This window comes from Bidens hawaiensis, unplaced genomic scaffold, assembly GCF_021521415.1.
Source record: "Bidens hawaiensis isolate Kalapana, Puna unplaced genomic scaffold, B.hawaiensis_p1.1 tig00062610_1, whole genome shotgun sequence".
Taxonomy (NCBI): domain Eukaryota; kingdom Viridiplantae; phylum Streptophyta; class Magnoliopsida; order Asterales; family Asteraceae; genus Bidens; species Bidens hawaiensis.
Window position 1 is genome coordinate 9,412 of NW_027501244.1, and position 12,125 is coordinate 21,536.

General features: G+C 43.6%; 1 protein-coding gene and 1 pseudogene across 1 annotated transcript; one reads left to right on the forward strand and one right to left on the reverse strand.

The window, feature by feature from the left end:
• Positions 1–273: 273 nt before the first annotated feature.
• Positions 274–3,529, forward strand: LOC143603750 (G-type lectin S-receptor-like serine/threonine-protein kinase SD2-5; annotated as a pseudogene).
• Positions 3,530–4,724: 1,195 nt separating this feature from the next.
• Positions 4,725–5,408, reverse strand: LOC143603751 (phosphatidylglycerophosphate phosphatase 1, chloroplastic/mitochondrial-like). The gene is made up of 3 exons (XM_077080460.1): positions 5,302–5,408; positions 5,112–5,219; positions 4,725–4,911 (listed from the first exon to the last, which is right to left on the reverse strand). Exons 1-3 carry the CDS (start codon positions 5,386–5,388, stop codon positions 4,795–4,797), a joined length of 312 nt encoding a protein of 103 aa, XP_076936575.1. The 5' UTR covers positions 5,389–5,408; the 3' UTR covers positions 4,725–4,794.
• Positions 5,409–12,125: the final 6,717 nt, after the last annotated feature.

The window sequence follows — 12,125 nt, forward strand, 5'->3', positions numbered from 1 at the left end:
TAGTATTCAAAACTACGAGTTTCCGTTTTTTTGAAAGAACAAATCATCAAGTTTATTCTTATTTTAATTTATTTAAGTTTAATTTTATTTAGGGGAAATATCTGGTAACAATTTAAATCAAAATGAAAATGGATAAGAAACTTGAGTCTCAAACTAGAGGCTGATCCAACACGGTAAGCTTGACTCAAATGAGTCAACGTTGAATACTTATAACAGGCTGGATATTTGAATCATGCATTCTTCATTCATCCTTTCAGTGTTCATCCATCAGCCATGAGGATTAATTCTGGTTTCTTCTTTGGATTTTCTCTAATTCTCATGTTATCACCTAGTCCCACCACTGCCCAGCCTTCTGAATTACATCCCACAGCAAATCTTTCAACTACATGGACCACCAACGGCTCGTATGCCATGCCCCTGCTCCGTAGAGAAACCAATGTAGCTGTATTCACCTTTGGCTTCCTCTGTGAAGAAAATTGTTCCAGTTACCCCTTTGGCATATCCATTCTCCGACCGCAAAATCCCCTGGGCAATATAAATTAGTGTGGCTTCTGTACTCGGTCCGCATGAATACAACACTGAGTTTTACTGCAGCTGGAGGCTTAGTGCTAACGAACGAATATGGATACGCATTTTGGAGCACCGACACTTCCGGAAAAGCGGTTGCTGGCATGAACCTCACCGATACCGGAAACCTGGTGTTGTTTAATGACCAGAACTCGGTAGTTTGGCAATCTTTTGATCACCCAACAGACTCTTTGTTACTTGGACAAAAGCTGTTTGCAGATCAACAACTGATATCTGAGTATTCTTCCAGCGGTTCATCGTATTCGCTTCAAGTCACGGATAAAGGTGTATTTGGTTATAAAGAATCAGAAGGACAATCTCAAACCTATCTCAGTAGGTTGATTTATGGCAACAATACAAATACAGGAAGAAGATACATGAGGTATTTGAACGGGAGTTTGTCATTCTTCATGGATTCTTCCAAGCCAAGTGATCCTTATTATGTAATTGACATACCTAAAGCTTCTTCATCTCAGTATATGAAACTGATGCAGGATGGGCATTTGAAAGTGTTTGAATGGCAGTTGGAAGGGTGGAAAGTGATAAAAGATGTTACTACAGTTTTTCAGTCTTATTCTTACACAGCAAATCTTTCGACTACATGGGATGTCAATTACTCAGATCTCCAACCCATGCTCCTTAGAAATACCAATGGTGCTCAATTCTCCTGTGGCTTTCTATGTGAAGGAAGTTGTACCCAAGGAAAATCAATCTACTACATCTTTGCCATATTCATTTCTCCGGCCACTGGCCCCGGGGAATATCAAGTCGTTTGGTCAGCCAACCGAGACCATCCTGTTAGGGATAATGCCATACTGGAATTTACTGCGGCTGGAGAATTGGTCCTAAAGGATGGAGATGGAAGTACTGTTTGGACAACCAACACTGCAGGAAAATCCGTCGCTGGCATGAACCTAACTGAAGTCGGGAATCTGGTGTTATTCGATCACCAGAACTTCGTAGTTTGGCAATCTTTTGATCATCCAACAGATTGTTTGTTACTTGGGCAAAAGCTCTTTATGGGTCAAAAACTGATATCTATTTCTTCTGCCAATTCTTCAGAAGGTTTGTATTCTTTTCAAGTCACGAATAAAGGTTTGTTTGCTTATATCGAATCAAACCCACCTCAAGCCTATTACAGTATATTGGTCTCTCCATATTACGATCTTGAACTTGATGAAAGAAGTTACATTTGGTACTTAAATGGGAGTTTGTCACTATACATTGTTTCTTCCGACCCTAGTTATCCTGATGGTGAGATTCCCATAAGTCAAGCATCATCAGCTCAGTATATGAAACTAATGCCTGATGGGCATTTGCAAGTGTTTGAATGGCGAGCTGAAGGATGGACAATGGTAACCGATCTCACTATACGTAATGTTGATGAGTGTAGCTTTCCTTTGGTTTGCAGAAGAAATTCCATATGCACGCCAAATAAGGAATGTACTTGTCCCGAATTTGAATATTTTAAATATGTGAATGATCGCCAGATCAACCTTGGATGCTCTGAAATTACTCCTCTCTCATGTAATTCTGCACAAGATCAAAAATTTATTAAACTTGAGAATATTACATACTTCACCTCTCTTGCTGACATGGAGGGTGTGAGTATGGACACTTGCAAACAAGCATGCCAAAATAATTGTTCATGCAAAGCAGCATTTTTTCGGTATTCTCTAAATGCTTCAAATGGAGTATGTTTTTTACCATCAGAGTTATTTACAATGAAGATTGCTGATCCATATTATAATGCTTCAGCTTTCATAAAAGTTCAGAATGTTGGACCACCTCCTTCATCACATCAAGTTGCAAGAGTTGTAGGCTCTGCGATTGGAAGCTTTGTGCTTCTGCTTGTTGTGGTGATAGGGTGTATTACATACGTAGTTCACAAGCGAAGAAAGGATGCCGAAATGGAGGATGAGTATTTTGATCAAGTTTCAGGAATGCCAAATAGGTTTTCTTATCAAGAACTAGTAACCGCTACAGAGAACTTTAGTAAAAAGCTTGGTGAAGGAGGATTTGGATCGGTTTTCGAAGGAAGTCTCAAAGATGGCTCCAAGATTGCAGTAAAATGTCTTGAAGGCCTTTCACACATTAACAAATCATTCCTAGCTGAGGTTCAATCCATTGGTAACATTCATCATGTGAATCTGGTTAGACTTAGAGGATTTTGTACATGGAAATCAAGAAGATTTCTAGTGTATGACTTCATGATCAACGGGTCATTAGATCGGTGGATCTACAATGGAGTTCGGGAGCAAGTACTCAGATGGGAATGTAGGAAGAAAATTATTCTTGACATAGCCAAAGGGTTAGCATATCTCCATGAAGATTGTAGGCAAAAAATTATGCATCTTGATATCAAACCTCAAAACATACTTCTAGACATCAATTTCAATGCAAAAGTATCTGATTTTGGGTTATCTAAGTTGATTGACAAAACTCAAACCGAAGTGATGACTACCATTAAAGGAACCCCAGGCTATATTGCTCCTGAATGGTGGAGCTCAATTATCACTGAAAAGGTGGATGTGTACAGCTTTGGGATCGTTCTCTTGGAAATCTTATGTGGCAGGAAAAATTTCGATAGATCTCTGCCAGAAGAAAGCTGGCACTTGCTCTCTGTTTTTCAGAAGTGCTGGGAGCAAGGAACAATTTTAGATATGGTTGACGAACACAGTGAAGATATGCAAATAAATGAGACAGAGGTTGTGGAGATGATGAAGATGGCTTCATGGTGTTTACAGACTGATTATACACGCAGGCCTTCAATGTCTTCCGTGGTTAAGGTGTTAGAAGGAGGAATGAGCGTTGAAACAAACTTGGATTATAACTTTACAGATCCAAGACTGCGTAAAAACAATAGTCAGAAGAAAGATTTAACACCATTGTTGGCTTCTGTTTTGTCTGGCCCAAGGTAAGTAGCTTTAAAGGTTCTTGTGGATCATTTCTATGCTTTCTGTATTTTGTTTCCCTACAAAACTATATTGACTTTATGCTTATACAATCTAATTTTTATTGTGAGTTCATATTATAATTGTTGCAATAAATTCAAACTATTATGGCTTTAGCTGCTTGTATTATGTTTTATAATGTTCAACCCAATGGTGTGTTTTTTACCAATCAACCTCAGGTCTTCTGGTGCATATTGAATCTCACTGCAACCAACCGAGTCCCTCTTGAGCGGTGGCTTCCTCATTATATACCTATTAGATATACACCCAGAAGTAATGACTCTTTCTTCAAGCTAGGAATGGTTTGATTTGGGTAATTGGGTCTACTAAAATTATATAACGGGCCAAGTCGTGTATACTAAATTCTATACAATGGGTCAAAACCGGCCCCTATCATAAAAGTTGATAACTTAAAGCAATGTTGCAAAAGTCGCTAGGCGGTCCCTAGGCGGCAGACCCCCTTGGAGAGAGTACTCGGACATGATAAATATAAAGAAAATTAGATTTTGGGTAATATATATATTTCAAATATCATAAGTTTACTAATATTTAAAACAAAATAAATGAATATAATATAAATAAGAGAAATACATTTTTAAACACTAAATTATTCTAAAAAATGTTAATCATTAATTAAAAATAATGATATTCGTTCTTTAATATTATTGAAATACGAATTATGTTGTATTTTTTAAGTCAAAATAGACCCAAGTTAACCGACAAGATGTGATTCAGGCTAATGTTGACCATCTTTGACCAATTTTTAGTAACTAGGCGGAGTTAAAGAAACTCCCCTCGGCACCATACCTTGTAGCGAGTACTCGGAGAGTATTCGGCCTTGTAGACCTACTTTTACAACATTGACTTAAAGCAAAGTCCAAATAAGCGGATAACACCCGCCACCACTACGTGCCACCACCGCCCCTCCCAAAGGCCACAACAACCACCTTGGCTGCCACTACCATATCCGGCTAGCCTTTACTAAAGAAAATATAACTGGTGAAACCCTTTTGATATTTCTTTACATAGTAGAGTTGGTCCAACCGACATTACAGCCTTTCCTTAAACAAAACCGCTATTCAAGTTTCACGAATTTCAAAACAAACGAGCTACCATGTAATCCAAACTAGCAAAGCATCTTATATAGGCACAAATGTTACTAGCTAGTTCATTGAGTAAATAAGAATAAGGTTACTGAAAAAATCATGCATAGGGGGCTTGCGCCACCTAAAATGACTTCAATTCCTCATTTGTCTAGTTTCTACGGCATTCCTTAAATAGCTGGCGGTTCTTTCACGCAATCTAAAGCGTCCAGAAGAAGCCACGCATTCGCTGGCTTTAACCCCTTTCTCAACCACCACTTTAGAAGAGCTTGTTCGATCTTCCTCACCTGAAAATATTTAAGTATACAATAATAGATATGCGCAACTTTTCACTTGCATATTGCCACTATCTATGTTTTTACATTCTTATGTTTCTTATAAGGACATTGAGATGATGCTATATATTATATGTAGCTGAATCAGCTGGTTCCTAACATGTTACCCAGCCCACGTTAAAATTTAATAAAGATAATGTATGGAATAAAACCTGCTTAACAATTAATGTCTCTTCTGCAACACTCAGTGGGGCAGTTAATATAGTAAGAAACCCGTTTCTGTTCCCGTAGACAATATCTGTGAAGGTACGATCACCCACCTGTAAAAAACATTTTTTTATAATAGTTTATTTAACTTTAATAAACACCATATATTCATAAGTTTTACATAATACTTGGTACCATAATGAGCTTAGATGAATTACATCCAAAATGCCTTTCAACTTCTTCAGCTGAACCAGCTGGTTTCTTCATCTCTAGTATATACATTTAAAGAAACAAAACTCATGAATCCATCATCACTTTAGAGATATCAAGTACCCACAAGCACAAATTTCTCCCTTGTGACATGACACGAAAACCCGACACAAATCTAACAATGACGTTTGCGGGTTTGGGTTTGGTATAAAATGGTTCAGATCAGTTTTGGGCCGGGTTCGTGTCAATCCGGATACCTATATATTTTTTTTTTTTCCTAAATATGATTTATATAATAAATTAAGTTGGTTGGGTATGTTATGCAAAACTTAAAACTAAAAAGGAAATTAGCATAATGAATTTTAATTAAAAATGTAAGTGTTTTGTATAAGTTTGCAATTTATTTTGGTTGTAAAATTAAAGTATTAATATGCGGAAACAATAAAAAATAAAAAAAAAATTCGGGTTCATGTTCTTGTCAAATTTTCGGATTCTTGTGAAACATTCAGGTTCGTGTCAACACCAACCAGCGAACACAACCCATGTAACACCCTGAAGAGGTAGGTCCCAGCAGAGCCTTGGACCCGCAAGACTTACCTTCAACGGGGACGTCTGCGCAAAGGCTAAACTCGCAACTCACCTTGAGACGTCTGCGCAGAAACCAACTGGATCCGCAGGACCCACCATGCTCAGAGACGTGACGTCCTTACGCGCAGTACGCAAGCTGTTCCCGCAGGGAAAGCCTCCCAATGGTGAAGTACCCCGCCTGTCCCCGCAGCTGCGGATACAAGCCATCAGGGAAGGCTACCCGCACTAATAGCAAGGCTACACGCACAAGGCACTAACTCAATAATTCAGTGTCACCTGAAGGAATGAGCAAGGCGGGAATACTCCCGCCCAAATGAGCCAGTCTGTATGCTTCTGGAAGATCTTTTGTACTATACCTGCCAAGGTATGGACAAAATAGACAAGATCTGACCAAAGCAGCCCATGAACCAATCACAGGGTGACAGCTCACCGACAAACAGTACGAGGAGCATGCTCTAGTACTGTTTGTCACTATTAGCCGCTGCCTACTCACCAACCCTTATCGTGGCACGCACATAGCCTGCAGTTGGTGGAAAAGGAATAGTACACAGCCGGCCTGGTCACTGTCAGCCGCTGCCTACCCACCAACCAGCATGGCACATGCGTAGCCCATAGTTGGTAGAACAGGAATATTCTACAGCTGGCTGTACCTGGTTGGAAACCTACCTTCGGCTATAAATATTCCAACACCTTGGAACGGTAGGATGATCTGGTATTTTACCTTCACTAGCTATTTCTCTCAATATACATATTCAGAGCAATCTAGTCTGATTCTCACACCGGAGGGTGGTCACAAGGAGGAACCCCCCCCCCCCTTCTCAGTGACGAGCTCACGGTGTCTGTTTTGCAGGTCATCTGAAGAACATCCTTCTTTGCCGGACCTAACCCTCGTGGGAAACATTACTTAACCCCCAGATTATCCATAATCTGCCCGGGGTCGATTAGTGTTTCTTCATTGGCGCCATCCGTGCATAAAAGCTAGAACTAATTCAGTTTTTTCAAAACTTCTGAAAAAATGGTTAACGTTACTCCGGTCCCAAGGCCAGTAAGTGACCAAGAAACCCCGGCAACCACAACCCCAGCTACTGGGGGGAACACCGGCGGTTACACAAATTTTACGAACACTACCCCGGTTACCCAAGCCGGGGCAAGTGCAGTAAACAATATTTCACTGGGGTTCACTGGTGCCCAGTTGGAGAAACAGACAAGGCTCCCTCGCCAAACACTCGATCAAGTTAAGGCGTGGGCCGAAGCACGTCAGAAGGAATTCCAAGCTGAGTTGGATGAACGCTTGCGTTCACTCCAACAGGCTGACGAATTCGGGAGCACTCGACAACAACTCAACATGAACAGTGAGTGCGAGTACTCGGACGATGATCGGGAGGAATCCGACACTGACGCGAACCCTCGCCATAGGGCGAAAGGGAAGCGTAAAGAAACGGACTTCCAACCAAGAAGGAATTTCGGAGAAACCTTCAAACCAAGGAACGCGGGGGGAAACCCACGCGACTTCTCCAAAACCTTCAGACCAACTGCTGCAAATGCGGGAACATCCAAGTTTGCAAGGGACATTGCGGAAGCAATCGCCCCGAGAAGTGCCAAACAGATGTCCAACATCGGCACTTATGATGGTCTATCCGACCCAGACGATCACTTGAACAGATTCATAGCGGGGGCAACCGTCAGTAACTGGACGGAACCCACGTGGTGTTATATGTTCCAGATGACGCTGGTTGGAGCGGCCAGGGCATGGTTTGATCGTTTACCGGTCCACCACATCTATGATTGGGCGGATTTTCAACACAAGTTCAGCCAACACTTCAGTCAACAGAGGAAATATACTGAGGAATAGTGGACGATCCTCAACTGCGTGAGAGAGGAAGAGGAATCTTTACTAGACTTCATCACTCGCTTCAACTCCAAGAAGCTGAGTCTGGGCAACATTAGTGAAGATCTTGTTCGCGCCGCTTTCATCCAGGGCGGCGAATACCCAGAGCTTATCCGCACGTTGACGGGTAAGGACGGCATGCCATCCACATGGGATGCCATCATGACGGCGGCCAAGCGCTTTGCCGAGACGGAGAAGCAACTGGGTAGGGATCTTCCCCAGAGTACACACCTCTACACGCAGAGGACCAGAGAAAACAATGTTCGGATCGCCCGGCAGAACAAAAAGAGGAAGCTAGGTATTTGGCAGTCAAGGGTAAACTTTGACACCTCATCCAGCTCTCGCCCTCTTGTTGGCGGAAGGGATAACACGCACCCTTCAAGCCGAAAACACCGGTGGACGCCACTTACCAAAAGCGTCACGGAGATATTTGCCACCGAAAAACTCCCATGGCTAAAAGCTCCAATGATCCGGCAACGACCTAATGCGGATCAGAGCAAATCCTGTGACTTCCACGGGACAAAGGGTCACGGTACAGAGGAGTGTACATCCTTGAAGGATATTGTTGAAACATTCGTCAAGGATGGGAGACTTGCACACCTTGTGGCATCAATCAAGAAGGGAGGAAGGAATGATAACCGGTATAAAGGCAATGGACGAAAGCCCGTTGACATCAGCATCCACATGGTTCATGGCAACATCAGAGGAAGAAAAAGACGAACGACAGAACCATGCGAATGGAATGAAGCTGAGGTGCGCTTCCCGCGAGTGCCAGGAGGACCCAGCAAGGAAGGCCCTATCGTCATCAAAAGCCAGCTGGGGCATTACATAACTTCCCGCACTCTTGCTGACAACGGTGCCTCGTCAACGGTTATGTACAGGCAGTTCTTCGACAAGCTAGACGACGAAGACAAAGAACGCCTGGAAACGGTTTACGCCTCAATGGAAGGGTTCGACGGCAGCACAAACACACCCCTGGGTATCCTATCTTTCCCCGTCATTCTCACGGACGGGAAATACTCCCGCAAAGAAGACGTGGACTTCGTCGTAATGAGGAAGCCACATCACACATACGACATTCTCTTCGGGAGAGACGGGATGGCAAGATTCAATGCCGTGGTATCTTCAGTCCATGGCATGATGGGATGGCCAACTGCTGAGGGTGTAGCAATGATCACCGGTATCCCCCAGGTATGCATCGCATCCGTCTCATCTAAACCCAAACCAAAGACGGCTAAACCAACCATCAATGAACCAGAAAAATGGGCCCTCAATGGCAAATACCCTGACCAGGCTGTTACGATTGGCCCAACAATCACTGACCCTACGCGCACCTTACTCAAACGCTTACTACAGAGAAACGCTGACATCTTCGCGTGGACACCAGCTGACATGACTGGTGTACCTCGAAGTAAAGCAGAGCATAAGCTCAAGTGTGACCCGGCTTTTACGCCAGTCATACAAAAGCGCAGAGTAATGGGGGCGGAACAAGCTAACGCGTGTAGAACCCAAGTCAAGGAACTCCTTGACGCGGGCATCGTACGCGTTAGTAGATATCAAACATGGGTTGCAAATCCCGTTATGGTACCGAAGGCTAACAAACAATGGCGCATGTGTATAGATTTCAAAGATTTAAACAAAGCATGCCCCAAAGATTGTTAACCGTTACCCGAAATTGACCTCAAAGTGGATTCATTAGCACTGTTTCGCCTTAAATGCTTCCTTGACGCATATAAGGGGTACCATCAAATCCACATGGCTGTAGATGATCAGGACAAAACCGCATTTCGGACGCCCGATGGCACATTTTGTTATCAAATGATGCCATTCGGACTTAAGAATGCAGGGTCCACATACCAACGCCTGATGGACAAAGAGTTTCATGCCCAAATCGGGAGAAACTTGGAAGTCTACATGGATGATTTGGTCATCAAAAGCCCTGAGCCAGAAGCGATGTTGAAAGACATCGAAGAAACTTTCAACACGCTCAGAAAGATAAACATGAAACTCAACCCGAGCAAGTGTTCCTTTGGGATGGAAGAATGGAAGTTCTTGGGAGTCATTGTTACTAAAGATGGCTTCAGAGCGAACCCTGAAAAGGTCGAAGCCATTATCAAAATGGAGTCACCTACTACCATCAAGCAAGCCCAGACACTAAATGGACGCCTAGTCGCACTTAACCGCTTTTTGTCAAACCATGCGGATAGGTCGTTCCCATTCGTGTCAACATTGAGAAACTGTTTAAAGAAAACGCACTTCCGCTGGACACCAGAAGCGGAAGCAGCTTTTCAGGAAATTCGGTCACGCTTGATCGAACTCCCAACGCTCACAGCACCAGAAGTGGGGGAAGAATTAATCATATATCTTTCTGCCACAGATAGAGCAACCTGGGCAGTCCTGCTAGTAGAGCGGAAAGGTATCCAGATGCCTATTTACTATGTTAGCCGTGTCCTAACAGACGTAGAAACCCGGTACTCCACCCTGGAAAAATTAGTCTTAGCACTTGTACAAGCTTCACGTAGACTAAGACGATATTTCCAGGGTCACCCAGTCACCATTCTCACCAACTTCAAACTCGCAACCGTTCTAGGCAAACCCGAATTATCAGGACGTCTAGCCAAATGGGCAATTGAGTTGGGGGAATATGCGATAAAGTACAAGCCAAGACCAGCTATGAAAGGCCAGGTCCTGGCCGACTTTATTGCAGAAGTCCCCGCTTCGCGGGAGAAAGAATGCCAGGAGGAGGCTCAACCCTCCCCAGCACAGGACATCAATGATGTCTGGCGACTCTACACTGATGGAGCAGCCAGCAACGAGGGTTCAGGCGCAGGGTTGAAATTAACCAACCCAGCAGGCCAAGAATACACTTACGCTATTCGACTGGATTTTCCAAGTACGAATAACGAAGCCGAATATGAAGCATTCTTGGCAGGGCTGAGAATCGCGCGTAAAATGGGAGTGAAAAACTTGGAAGCCCACGTGGATTCCATGTTAGTAGCCAACCAGATAAACGGAACGTACACGGCCGTGAACGACACAATGGCCCTGTACCTCGCACAAGCAAAAACCCTTATGCGCGATTTTAATGATTGTAAAGTCATACACGTCAAGCGTAGCGAAAACAAATCTGCGGATGCGTTAAGCAAGCTTGCATCATTAGCCTTCACCCATTTGGGAAAGGACATCCGCATTGAACTCCTTGAAGCACCATCAGTCCCGCACAAGGAAATTTGTGTCATCCAAACCGGTACAGAAACGTGGATGACACCAATAATAAATTACCTTGCAGCGGGTATACTACCAGAGTCAAAAACACATGCAAGAAAAATACGTTGTAAAGCATTAAACTATCAACTCATCGATGACATCCTTTACAGACGTAACTTTCTTGGCCCACTCTTAAGATGCGTGGACAACCAAGATGCTGACTACCTCCTAAGGGAAGTACATGAAGGCATCTGTGGAGTACACGCAGGTCCACGCGCTGTTGTAGCTAAGCTAAACAACGCGGGATACTTTTGGCCGGGGATGCATACGGATGCGCTGGCATACATCAGAAGGTGTAGGTCTTGCCAGCTCTACGCACCCAACACGCATCGCCCGAAGAATGAACTTGTTCCAGTCACCTCTTCATGGCCATTTCAGAAGTGGGCCATCGATGTGACGTGCCCATTTCCTACAGCAGCAGGAAACGTTCAGTTCCTAGTGGTAGCCATCGACTACTTCACCAAGTGGATAGAAGCAAAACCCTAAGCCCAAACAACCGCAAAACATATTAAAAAAATTTATTTGGGAATTTATCATTTGTCGTTTTGGACTTCCACAGACTTTGGTGAGTGATAACGGCACCAACTTTGCTGACAAGAAGCTACAAAAGTGGCTAGAAGAACTTCAAATCACCCACACCTTTACCTCAGTGGCACACCCGCAAGGTAACGGTGAGGTGGAAAGAGCAAATAAAAGCATCGTCGAAGGCATAAAGAAAAGACTCCTGGAACACAGATCCGGCTGGGTAGACGAAGTTCCACACGTCCTTTGGGCAAACAGAACGCTGAAAAAGGCCAGTACGGGGGAAACCCCGTTCAGCCTCACTTATGGCACCGAAGCCATGGTCCCAGTCGAAATTGGTTTACCCTCACCAAGGGTCTTGATTCAGCCAGAAGACAATGATGCGGAAAGACGGTTAGACCTTATGCTAACCGAGGAACGCAGAGACTTAGCCGCAGCGCGTGAAGAAAACTACAAGCGACAAATGCAAAAGTACTACAACACGCGGGTAAAACTCTGCAACTTCAATGTAGGAGACTACATATTGCGTAACAACGAGGCTTCA

Excerpts from the sequence above, each read along its gene's own strand:
- LOC143603751 (XM_077080460.1), bottom strand. The coding sequence starts at position 5,388 with ATGTATATACTAGAGATGAAGAAACCAGCTGGTTCAGCTGAAGAAGTT. Across the intron at positions 5,220-5,301 it reads ATTCATCTAAGCTCATTATG|GTGGGTGATCGTACCTTCAC; the intron begins GTACCAAGTATT and ends TGTTTTTTACAG. Across the intron at positions 4,912-5,111 it reads AGACATTAATTGTTAAGCAG|GTGAGGAAGATCGAACAAGC; the intron begins GTTTTATTCCAT and ends AAATATTTTCAG.